The 14058-nt window shown below is 28.1% G+C and overlaps 1 protein-coding gene across 6 annotated transcripts; it reads left to right on the top strand.

Annotated features, from left to right (window-relative positions):
- Nucleotides 1-3431: 3431 nt before the first annotated feature.
- LOC100867430 (uncharacterized) lies at nt 3432-13300 on the top strand. 6 transcript variants are annotated; one of them, XM_086909692.1, is made up of 4 exons: nt 3433-3547; nt 4209-4537; nt 7659-8051; nt 9626-13300. In XM_086909692.1, the coding sequence occupies exons 3-4, from the start codon at nt 7675-7677 to the stop codon at nt 11262-11264; spliced, it is 2016 nt and encodes a 671-aa protein (XP_086765818.1). In that variant the 5' UTR covers nt 3433-3547; nt 4209-4537; nt 7659-7674; the 3' UTR covers nt 11265-13300. The 6 variants fall into 6 exon arrangements, with proteins under 6 accessions (XP_086765820.1, XP_086765818.1, XP_086765819.1 ...); XM_086909693.1 differs by lacking the exon at nt 3433-3547 and adding an exon at nt 7355-7452 and having other exon boundaries at nt 3969-4537; XM_086909694.1 differs by lacking the exon at nt 4209-4537 and having other exon boundaries at nt 3432-3547.
- The last annotated feature ends 758 nt before the right edge of the window (nt 13301-14058 follow it).

The raw sequence follows: 14058 nt of genomic DNA, 5'->3' as shown, positions 1-14058 counted from the left end.
CGGATTAAATCTATGTACATGCACCGAGCTGTGGTATTCATGTTGCGACGTGCTTAGGCGTTCTACGTGTTACGTGAGATGAATGCGGTAATTACGATTCAAAATCGACCGTTGCGTCGCAGAAAATCGATGTAATCGGTCGTCTCTATAGAACGACAACATATTCACCTTATGAATTACAGTCATCTTATAAGGATGCGATACTACTAAAGAGTTCAACGGTTATTCGTATGCAATGATACTTGCATACGCATAATTTCGTTTTATCGTAACAATGCCGTTATACCGTTGATAGCACAAAAGCAACCACTTGCGTGGAATTAACTGGATACCCGTGGCCACGACCGCTCGCGTGCGATGTTAAGAATGTTTCTCGAGCACACTATTGAGAATACTTTATCTCTTCGCACATTCGTAACATCGGGAGTATTACGGGAGTTCGAGCCGATTTCTTGAAGAAACTTTCATTCAAGAAACGATACTTCTAATTAATTCGGTAATTAAATAAAACGTTTGATTTCTTATCGAAAACTATAATAAATTCGAAAATAATTTTCGTAACTAGTTTTTTCTAACCAATATTTCCATAATTCTTAAAGATTTTATTATATTGATTGTTATTAAACAAAAAGACGAAAATTATTCGCACGATTTACTTATTAAGTTGAAATAAGTTGATATAATATTAAGTAAAATAAAAAAAAAAGAAATCACAATATCAGGATTAAAAATCTAAAACGAAAAAGAAAAAGAATCTTGTTCGAAGTGATGCTTCCCAAAGTTCGTTGCTCCGTACATGTTGTCTCCGCATAGTCCGCGGAACATTGGCCGTTTGCCAAAGTCATTCTCACATAATTTCAGGAGAATATAAGTGCCAAAAAATATATAACCGTGGAACTCACGGTTATAATTCCGATATAAATCTATAAGTAAAAGAATAATTGCCAAGAGGTTTTTACAATTAATGTTTTCAAGAATTGTTATAAAATGTTAATGTAACGTTCGGTTTAAGTTAAAAATTTAATATATGTACAGGATACTCTGATACACTTTTAATTTTGAATCATACATATATATATTAAATGTACGTGTGTGTGTATTTAATGGTTATATTTATATATTTATTTGTTTTTGTTTCATCACAGATCAAATGATAAAATTATACTTTTGCTAATTATCTTTTGACAAGTAAAGATATATTTGCTGAAAAAAAAAGATAATTTATTCTTTAAATTTCACGCAATTGTCTGATATTAAATTGATAAATTTTTGTTTACTTTTTTTACAATTATAATCATTTAAGAATAATTTTTTTTTTTTAAGAAAGATTTATGTGTATATCTGATAGAGATGATATATTAGCGCCATCTGGTTGTGAACATACTGAACGAATAATTTGATTGCATGTCGATAAATCGATAATGTTATTGTTTATTTTCTTGTTTATAATTTTATTTTAATTTACAAATAAATTATATACTTTAAATAAATTTTGAAATAACTTTAAGTACATGAAATTGTGATATTTCAGTTTTATTTGAAATCAAAATATTAGAAATATAATCAATTATTTTAAATTTGTCAATTAAATAAATAATAGAAAAAAATAATTAAAAATGATATTTTAAAATTTGTTATATTGTAATATTATAAAATTTGTAAAATTATTTTGCAAATTAATATTTGCAAATAGTGAAAGTAATAAAAATGGAGATAGAAAAAATTAACAATATAAATTAAAAGTTTGACTATGTGAAGATAAATATATATTAATTTTTAATTCTGATGGCTCGATAAACAAGGTCAGAAGTTAATGTAATGATTTTAACCTCTGATAATTATATTAGCGTATTAAAAATAAACTATGTAATAACGCAATATCGAATAAAATATATGCGAAGATCATATACGTATAAAGAATATATATAAAGGAATTATGTATATATAATTCCTATATATATTCAAACATAATGATGCATGAAATAATACCAAATAAAACTAGTAGATATATTGTTGTTTATACATTTTTAATTCATTAGTGTATGCTTAATACGTCAAGAAATTCCATTTAAAGTTATATTTAAATTTCTTTTAAATGAATCGCACATGCATTTTTTTTTATTTATCTACTTTTCACGAAATAAAATTTAATTTATTAAAAATTGAAAACTTTATATATTATAATAAATTTTTATATACAATTTTATATATATTTTATATATATAATAACAGTAATTATTTTTCGTGCAATCTTTTTTAAATTTTTATAGAAAGAAATTAAATAATATGAATTAATAATAATAATAAATAATTAATATAATTATTAGTAATATAAATAGTTATTACATTTCCAATGTTCTAACAAAAAATCTAATCTTTGAATGTTGTTTATAATTTAATTGCATACGATTAATTGCATAATTAAGAAATTATATGCCATTGAAATTACTTAATGTTTTCATAATCTTTTCAACATTCGAAAAATGAAATCAACACTACGACATGCATGTTCCAAGGGGGAAATTAATCTTAGGCGATAATTCAAAGCCACGTTATCGAGAAACCTAATGTCAATTGCAAAGTTAATCGATGCTCTCTCTCTCTCTCTCATTCACCGTAGAGATACGAATGGGGCTGGCAGGTCGTTGTTCCTAGTCAAGATCATGAGATCCCCATTCCCGACATTTCGCAATGTTGGCGTAATGCCTGATCTCCGCTTCCAATTCTGCCGAATGCAATTCTTCAGAATTCGACGTGCTGCACTCATCACTCAATCACGCATTGACTACGTGAATAAACGCTTTCAGACGTACGAGTGACACGTACCATATCCAAGCCATATCGATTTCCTATTGTCCTCTATAGGCATCTAATGCGTACACCTTTGTCGTATTATGACAATTGCAAAAATATTACACTAACACAATTAGCATTATAATTGATAAATGAAAATCATATGTAATTTTATTGAAAAACTAAATTGTATCACAATTTTTTACGATTATTTTTTCCTAAAAAAAATAATTTAATATTATTTAATAAATAATTAATATCATTTAATATTATTCATATTATTATTATGAAAAGTTTTTTCAATAAACTTTAATCGATATTCAAATGACTCAATTATTCTATCTTTCAGTTTAATCCTAACCTAATTTTATACATCTTAAATATATGTATTTATATTTATGTCTGTCAAATTGTCACAATTCATATAAATAATGCAAAAAAAAAGGCTTAATTCGTCGCTTAGAAATTACATTTTAACTTATATGAAATAATATTTGCTAAATAATTCGTATTCAGAAAAAAGTCATAGATAAAAATATCACCTTAGCTTATTCAACTCAGTTATAAAGTCCAAGACAACAATCTTCAATTCAAATTTTGCTAGACGATCGAAAGTAATAGAACGCATGCGCATATTGTGTCACCGGTACCCATTTCAGTGTTAATCATTATCCCTCAGAATTCAGTGTTAAATATATTAGATTAAAAAGTGTAAAATATCAACGATTAAAAACAGGAAGAATTACGTAGTAAGGTATGAATGTAATATAGAAATATCTTTATATGTATATCTACATATATACAATTTTATGTGATAAACATTACTCAAATGCAAAATAAATACGATTAATCAATTCATTTTTCAATATTTGTTTTTGTAATACATTTATCACATATATTTAAATCGCTTAATATCATTTATTGGCTTACAATAATTTTTAATATATTTATGTAAAATATAATTTAAATAGATATGTAGTGAATAATCAATAAACACGTGTCAAATATGATTACATAATAAAATATATAGGATATTAAAAATTGCTTAAAATAAAAAGATATAAAAAATTCATTAATTTTTATGATATATGAATTTGAAAATAAATATTTATAAGAATTAATATAGAAAATAAATGTAACATGTTTTTAAAAAGGGTTAGTTAAAGTGCGCATGCGTTTAATATGTGTATAATTTCAAGGTTCAGTGTGATGAATTTCTTTTCTTAAATAAGGATATAATCGTGATTTGACATAATCATATGAAATAACGGTGAATTATGAAACTGCTAACAAATTAAATGTTCAGCATTGAGAAAAAATAGTTTTTCTCAACTGATAAACTGTATATCCCAGTCTAAGAGGTTAGAAAATGTCTCATCCAAAGCATAAGAGTTTTGTTTACTTTTTACTCACAGATAATAGAGACGTAATATAACAAGGAGGGGTGAAATACAGTACATATGTATACATATATTCATATATGAAAGGGAAAAGGAGGGAGAGAAACACATAACACCCCGAGAAGAGGCGCATTGCAAGACTAATACGACGCAGAAAGAACGAGAGTGCGCGTCAGTAGGTTTTACCCTGACCTCGGTCAGACAGACATGGTTTAATTTAACCGGATCTCTGCAAACTCACAGTTCAATCTATCTTTGCCCAGTGGCACGTTCAAATCCTCGCGACGTTCGCGATTTAACCTCACTCTTTATTGGAAGAAAGAAAGGATACGCTGCTTTTTTCGGTATGTAAAGTGTATTTTCAATTCAGATCAAATTCTAAATACGATCCCATGAATAGTTATATTGCAATCTATATCAACTAAATTACAATGAACAATAGTGAGAAAAAAGGAAATGAATCGTTAAAATTCTATATAATGATCGTAACTATTCACGTTTCGCTAAATACTCATTTGATAGATTTTTAAAATTCAATGAACATGAATTTTCATGAAACATGTATAATATTATTCAATAATGACAATTATTTTATACCGATAATATGTTTTTTAATAGGATTTTAAAAAAACAAAATTTATGTTTATTTTTATGAACTTGAAAGAAGATTATATTATTTTATAATATACGTGATTTCATTTTTGTTTAAAATGATAGTGTTGAAACTTATGTTTATTTTTATTAAAAAAAAAGAAAAAAACAAAAGTATTAATTTAAAATGATATTAATCGAAAATTTATTTTTTACAAAAAAATAATATTGTTTATTTTCAATTTGAATATTGCTATATCTACTTTAGTTATTAGCTTCAGCTGTTATATCAGTTAAAATATAAAAAATTAATATATTAAAAAATTATCTTGTAAATATAATATCTTGTAAATTATTTATCATTCATAAATAAATTAATTTAAATTTTTTAGTTAAAATTATATTTAAAATATAAATATATTAATGATATAATATTTATTTACAATATTAATATTGTATTTGTAATAATGTAAATTTTAAAGAGACAATCTTTTATACAATAATAAACTTTTAAATTTTATTATTTAATAATGATTAAATATTATTTTGAAAGAAATGCACCTAGCTTAAATAACAATCAAAATAATTGAAACAGGAAGTTACGTCGTAGCGTTTTATATAAGCGTGACTCATGAGAAGAGTTTAGAAAATGCAAATGTGACAAGCAATATAACTTCATGTTCAATATCGTGATTATGAGATGTATTGTCACTACGTTGTCACCTTTTCTCTAATTTTCATATGCAATAAAAAATTCTAGCAGAAAAAAATTAATTGAAATTGTCGATAAATTTTTGTGGGAAGAGAAAAATCAAATCAATTCGATTAATGAAAGCAATCAGATTTCTTTCAAATTTCGTGGAATATTATTCTTTGTTCAATATTTGAAAATCTTAAGTACCAATGGGAAAGGATGTATAAAAGAGATGATATTTGCAAAAAATATGAATCTCTTGCCTGAAAACTGATTTAATTTGTCATGTATCGTTTCGATCGTCGTGTGAAAAGAAGGGAAATGTTCTTGACTCAGATGAAATTCGAAAACGAAAGATCCATGGCGCCAAAGGCTAGGCGACAACGAGAAATATAAGAAAGAATCAAAAAGCGAAAACATACTTTCTCGTATATCCTTCATTCTTTTTACTTTTTTGGAAATATAGTAATAACCCAGACCGAAAGCAAAGTATACGTGGAAACATGAAAGACCAGTAGAGCGTGATACGCGTAGCATTCTGGTGGAAAGTCTTCCTCTCTGTTTTCTCTGTGAAGTTGACTACTAGCCAGAGGCGTCGCCACCTTTCTTTGTATATAGTTATTTCTCGTTGGCCAACATGGAAACTTTCAAATATTATTCATCGCTATAATGAAGATAATTATGCTTGGAATTTAATACGTAGAAATTACCTACGTCAGGCGAGCATGTTTAATTAACGAAGCGATAATAATGAATGGAAATGTATATATATATACGCTTAATAATATTATGACGAATATATATGCAATTTGTCTTTCATAATAATATTTCCATTATATTTTTGTTGAGTCAATGAGAATTAAACTGTATATATCTGTATATAAATATTTTGTCGATGATTTTTTTAAGATTTCATTTTTTCTTTCGTTTGATAATTGTTACTTACCGATAGAAGAATAGCATACCAATTAAATCATGTCTCGAGTAACGAATAACTACAGTTACCAACGAATTTTAACGAATAATTGTCCGGCGAACGAGGACTTTTTCAATGCATCTTTTTTTTTTATTTTTGAAAAAAGAGGAGGTGAAAACAACAAGAAAGCCCAGTGAAGAGTGCTTTACAGAAACGATTAACGATTCTGGCTCAACGACCTGTAGCGCCGTGCATTGTTGCTTGAAATTACCGACCGCCAATTGTGAAGTCCGTTCCTAACTGACAATTGCTCCACTTGCTTTAAACCATTAGTCCTCGCCAGTTATCTTGTTGGTAATACACTACAGTGAACATCGTCGTTGTGACTGGTTAAACTAAATCTCGACAGCGGTAGCGACGATTTCTCTCCTTTTCTCTAACGCTATTCATTCGTAATTTGTATATGTATATGTTGTACGTGATAAGAAAGTTTAAATGATTATTGCGTGAAATCTTTTATCCATTAAATATATTTTAGCATAATTTAATGTTTACAAATTTAATATTTGATCAAATTAAGGAAGTCACATATTATAAAGTTTTAAAGATGTTGTTTACAAATTATTTCTATGTTGTACATAGATACGTATATATATTGAAAATATAATTTCTGTTAGATATAATATAAATTTAAAATAAATTAAATCTTTTTTTATGAATTAAATTTATTTACAAATAAAGAAGTTTCTTTTAGAATTTTTTAGAACGAACTATGCAATGATAGTGATGCATTTTAAGAATTTATAAATTTATAAATTTTATATATTAAATGAAAAGAAATTAATTAATCAAATTATTGAATGAAAATTCTTATTGAAATATCCATTATTCATTCATTTTATATCATTAAAAATTCTCTTCTCAATTCATATGATTTCTTTATCAGGTTAATTATTATAGGAATCATTCGTGATTAACACTGGACTTCCCAACGATGCTATACGGACATTGATCTGACCGAATTAATTAGAGGTTATCTAAAATATATGTATATATATGTATGTACATATATGAAACTTTATTTTGTTCTCATCGGTCAAAATATAAAATATCATTTCACATATATTGTGTAAAAAATTATGAATATAATATAAATATTTTATAATTGATTATAAACTATACTATAATTCAATTTTTAACAATTTTTATATTATAATTCAATATTAACGCAAAAACATAAATATAATTATTTTCGTTTTTACAGATATCTCGTATTTAAGATGTTAGGGCTACTTTTATTAGTAGCCATTCTTGGTACATCAACGTTTGCCTACAATGGCGAACTGGTGGAACAAGAATGTCCCATGGATTGTCATTGTCATTATTTCCGTGTCAATTGGGTGACCGACTGTTCTGAAAGCAACTTGACGAGCATCCCGATTGACGAGCTTAGTCCAAATGTCTACGTTCTAGATATGAATGGTAACAACATCGCACAGGTCGCTCCATTTCCACATTCGATCAAGTTAAGACGTCTCCAGATGGCACATAATCGATTGACCGAACTCAAGTATAAATCGTTCGCCGGATTAACTTATTTATTAGAAGCGGATTTTTCCTCAAATGCTATCACTCATGTCGATCCCGAGACGTTTAGGTAAGATAAATTTTCAGATTCATTTTTTATAGATATCTTGTTCCTATACATGCATATGTAAATAGTAAGAATCATCGCACTGTTTATTTATATAATAAAAAAAGTAGAGATAATGATTTGTAGAAATAATTTACATTTTTTATTTCTATATGATGTCATATAGCAAAACTTTGATTTTCTAAATTGATTAGATTAAATTAATTTAAGAAAATCTGTTTAGAGTATTACAATTGAAATTTGAGCAAATTGAAATTGTAATTGTATATTTTAACAAAATCTATCTATAATATTTTTATTTAAAATAAAACACACATTTTAGAAAAATAATTGTGTTAATTAATTAAAAAATAATATACAATTATAAACTATAAATATATTTAATTTCGACAATTTTCTATCATCTTAACAATTTTCAAATTACTTTTTGAAAATATGATCTGGAAATTTTGTTTTTATTTTCAAGTAAAATTATTAAAAACATTGATTAAACATTTAGAAATCTACAAATTTATTATTTTTAAATTTAATTTGCAATCCTTAACATATCTAATTTGAGAATTTCTGTTTATTTATTTGATAATTTTTTCAATTAGTTTAATAACAATAAAATAATTTTTCATATTGCGTCGAAATTAATAATTTATTTTCATATTTAATATTTCTGTAAATATAAAAAATATTCGAATAAATATAGAAATGTATCTTGGGCATTCGCAATTATTAATTTTTATATTTTCAAAGAGATATTGAAATATCATTCAATAATAAATAGCAGAATTTATCTTGAAACCTCAAAAAAATAAATTGAAAAAAATATTATCAAGAAAAATAAATTGTTTTCATTCATTAAATGAAATATTTTAAAGTACATTTTAAAGAACTTTAATAAAACTCTGAATAGATTTTCTTAAATTCAAAATGCTAATATACCTCCTAAGTTTTTCAGAAATTTTTAATCTTCTGTATAGGTAAATATTGTCAAAAATATATATATCTGATTTTACAATATTACCTTGAATAATCGTTTCACGTAATTCGCTTCTGATCAGTGGATGTTATCCTAACAATGCTACTTATGCTACGCGATAAGTAAGTAGTACATACTATAAAGTCTAATAGATATCATTAAAATCTAATTGAGCAATGATTTAATGTAGTAAAAAATAGATGTATTCTTGCACACTAATCAAACAAAACAAATTTAAAGTCACTTAGGCAATAATTCATTAAATTAATTATATTTTTGTTAAGCTTCTGAAAAAAAAAAAAGCATTTCTTCTATGTTCAGCACTGTAGAAAAATTTTGCTCCTAAAACAATCCAAAATTCTATTTCAATTTATTTCGTTTGCACGTTCTGGTTTTCTATTATCAGCTTCTCACTAAACTTAGCAAGAATTGGCTAATTTGTGCTTTAATATACTATAAATTAGAAAGAGGAGGTAATATTACAAACATTCTAATTACAGCAGAAAAAACAAAAATAGAAATTAGATAATATAAAAAATTAATCCAACCATACAACACGTATCTTCATGAACGCATTACTATAATCACGGACTTAATACTTCAACAGGGACAGTCCTGGTCTAATTACGCTGGAACTTCAAAACAACCCTTTGGAAGAGGTTAAGGGTCATTTCTTAAAATGTCGTACCTTGCTCTACCTCGATTTGAACTCGTGCGGTATACGCCATCTGAACACACAATTCTTCCACAATACAACGAATCTAAACAAACTCGACTTGTCCCATAATCCACTTGGACAAATTAAGCCTGGCCCGTTCGATCACCTCGCCAATTTGGAATACCTGAAGCTGAACGCTTGCAACTTGACCCACATTTCATCGATCGCGTTTGCCCATTTGGAAAATCTTCGAGAACTCGAGATGGCGGAAAATGATCTACGCACGTTAAGTTGGACGAGTGTATTAGCACCTTTAGTTCGATTGGAATATTTGAACATCAGAAAAACTGGCATCACCAATCTGCCAGGCGATGCCTTCGCACAGAACTTATATCTAAGGCAACTGGTCCTTGCTGATAATGAATTGTGGCACCTGGATGTTGGAAATACATTGGGCCATAACTTGCACAGCCTTCAATCGTTGGATCTATCGAATTGCAATCTGCAAGATCGCCTTTCGGAAGAGGCTTTCAAAAACGCTAGTAAACTGCGCGTGTTGAACTTGAGCGGTAATCCAATGTTCGCCGCTGATTTAACAGTTGTTCTGCGTCATTTGCCAAAACTTCATAAACTTTCATTGAGCAAATGCAGCCTGCAACGTCTACCAAACGCGTTCCATATTTTTAAACATTTGGAAGAATTAGATATCTCGCATAATCCTCTGACAGACGCGTTCGTCAGTTTGCTGAACCCGTTAGAATCGTTAGAATATCTGGACATGTCTTATTGTAATCTTGGTTACGTTGGAAACAACACATTTGCTCACATGACTTTTCTCAAGAAGCTGATCTTATCCGGAAACAAATTGCACACGCTCGAAGAAGGATTATTCGCTAATCTGACACGATTGGAGAGTCTAGAATTGAACAACTGCGATCTGAAGACTCCCATCGATCCCAAGGTGTTCGGTGATCGCACCACTACCGACATCATCGAACTCAAACTCAGTGGAAATTCTTTAGAAGTGCCCGAAGATGGCCCCCTATTGCCGACACAATTGTCCAATCTCGAGATCCTCGACCTAAGCAACTGTAATCTGACTCATCTGAATGAAAATCTCTTTTCCACGACGAAAAACCTGACCCAATTAAATCTATCCAGCAACACTATTTCCGGCACAGAGAATCTAGCCTGTCTTAAAAAGTTACGCTTGCTAGAGCATCTGGATCTGAGCAACAACAGTCTGGCCACTGTGAACCGGCGAGTTTTCAAGTTCAATTCGCGTCTGTTATCGGTCAACTTACTGGGCAATCCATTCGTATGCAACTGCTTCATCACCGATATGTGGGACTGGGCTGTGCAAGTGAAGAACGATCTACACGTGTTGGTGGGCAGTCAACCGGCGAATTTCGAAACCGGCGCAGCGAAACTGAGAAAGAGCCTGTCCTGTACCTACGACGACGACACTTATCGCCAGATTGAGCAAGCTCGCGCTAGTGGTGATCGTCCTTCTAGGAAAGGCGACTTGTCCCGTACCCGTACCTGGGCGAAATACGTTCGTGAGTCGAATTGCGGTCGTAGTTTATGATACATAGCGAACAAATTTCAACATCCGATACTGAATTTCTTTTACGAGAAGACACACAGCAGACAAAGAAGCGAGTTGTAGTAACGTATCTTGAAACTGCAAGGCGCACGCAATTATACCATACACACTTACACGTGTACATATATGATTATGCGCCATGTTGTTAAGTAAGACTTATCTATTCCCCGAACGAAGCCAAAAAACGTCCCTTTTACTTCTATGAGGCATATGACTTTATTTTTGTAGCTGGTTTCAATAGGATTAATTAATGTAAGACGTACGTATCAAACGACTAGAAATGTCGAAAAATTTTAATACGCGGAGATAACTTGATCTCGCGTTACACATTTTGTTTGAATGGAATCTATGTGTTGTATGTATTTCGTGCGAGCATGGTCATCCTCGTAAAATCAGAAGATGGTGATCGATCATTCTTTTATAAGGGTCACGATGACCGTCTTCGACGAACTTCGACCCTTCCATAGTTTGAGGGAAAACGTATTTATACGCTGAAACGTTGTATTTGTATTTCGTTGAAGAGCGGTGCAATACGTCTAACGTCGGTTGAGATGATTAATGTAACGGGGGGTGATAAAAGAAAAAATATTTATCGATCGTCGGAACAACGGGAGCTTTCTCGAATTATCAATCACCCTTTTACTTCGACTCTCTTTTGTGTTTCACAGACGCTTCTTTTTTTCTTTTTTCTTTTTTTTTCCCCCACACATTGATGCGAGAATTAATGGTCGAAATCTAAGACCATTCGTTGTTCCGATGACAATGGTGCCGTGTTTTTAATTAATCTCGCTCGACGATCGAATCAATTCTCATACTTTATCCGCGTCTTACGTGAATAATAAAATTGAATTGAATCGATTAATTGATAAAAATTGTAACGAAAGATTGTTCAATTAAATAATGCGTGTTAAATCAAAACAAGGAATTCATGATAAAATGAAGAAATTCTTCCAAGAAATTGAATTGTTACATTGAAATCAAAAACATAGATTCTATTTAACCATTGATAACGTGATGAAATCGTCAATTATCTCCGCTTAATTGCGTGGATAATTAATACAAAATTTTTGCATGCTCGCAAATATACTTTTGTCCGTAACTATCCGTTATTTTTCTGTCATTATATGCGAGCATGTTACGTAAACGAGTATGGATGTCGCCAGGTATATATTTTCATTTAATAAAAAAATATTCAGTTGTTCAAATTATTGTCCCTCAACTGAATTGAAATTGATCATATTATCTTTTTAATTAATTGAGATAATTTGAGATTATTTTCGTGAACACAGTTTCACTTATAATTTCCAATCTTATAATTTGTCGTTTATGATTTAAATTCTCTTTTTTTTTATTATTAATAATTATTAATAATTAAATAATAATTAATAATTTAATAATTTAATCTAATTCTGTTTTGTTCTACTAATTGAGGGTCAATTGATTTCATAAAATTTATCATTTGTTCTTATTATTATTGTTAATAGTATATTAGCTTCAATTGGTTAGTTTCATTTTTGTTATTCTTTATAGTATATTTATTTATTATTATTAAGTTCAATAGTTAAGCGTATTTAGATTATTTTAAATTATAATTGTCAAGAGTAATATTATGTTTTTCAATTGTTACTAGTTTAAAATTAACACCACATGCCGAGAAACATTTGTTTTTTTTTTTGAAGTTGAATTTCCTTTATATATTCTTCTATATTTTTCTTTTGTAATTATTTGCTATATTCTTATTTGAATTTGAACCATGAAGTGTTCTCTGGCGGTGTTCATATATAAATATATAATACTCTTTTAAATTTTGATTCTTATTTCTAATTCTTTCTTTTCTTAAAATTGAACAGAGATGATTTAATTTACATATCATGTTAAATTATAAAACAATAGATATCAGATTTTTAATCACGAGGTCACATAAAAATAAACGTGAATAAAATCAGATGCCGAGACGATTTCATTATATTCATGAAATGTATAAGACTGTATTTAATAAAGAAATCATTTTCTTGGTACCTGATTGTCTGTCTCTTTTTATTTCTACTGATCATATATATTACATAGAGTATTATAATTTAAATTAATAATTTGTTTCTTGTTGAAAACCAAATATAAGTTTCAAAATATAAATTTTAAGTTTATTATAAATATTTATATATCTTTTATCTTAATAATTTTTTATCAATATTATTATAATTATCTGACAATTATTGACGTGAAAATTGATACGATCTACTTATATAACATGTGTCATGAACCTATTTTATCTCTTATTATATTTGACATTCCTAAGCGTCATCAGAATATTTTTAAACAATTTTGAAACAAAAAAAAATAAAAAAGGACTTTGCTTCTTGCATATGTTTTATATATATTATATATTATTTAATATAATATAATATTTAATATAATGTTTACTATTAAAATATATAAAAAGAGATAGCGATTTTTAATTAAAAAAAAACAAACAAACAAACATTACAGTTTTTAGTTATGTATTCTATATATCTTTGCCAATTTCTAAATTAAAATTTATTAAAAAGATTTTTGTTATTTCTGCTGTATAGATTTTATTATAATAAAAATTGTATTATTTCGTTGCAACTCGTAATAATATTATTTTTTGTTATATCTCTCTATTTAGTTATATCTTGAAAATAATAAGATATAGATAGTAATAAATGCTGGAATGTATTTCTGCTAATTATTAACAAAATTAGTTAGATATTTTGAAAACTGATAAAGAAAATAATTAAAAAAAAAAATGTACAGA

The sequence above is a fragment of the Apis florea genome, unplaced genomic scaffold (genome assembly GCF_048593485.1).
Source record: "Apis florea isolate Af1SG1 unplaced genomic scaffold, ASM4859348v1 contig_3158_pilon, whole genome shotgun sequence".
NCBI classification, from domain to species: Eukaryota; Metazoa; Arthropoda; class Insecta; order Hymenoptera; family Apidae; genus Apis; species Apis florea.
The sequence above is the reverse complement of the archived record's forward strand: the minus strand, read 5'-3'. Positions and strand labels throughout refer to the sequence as shown.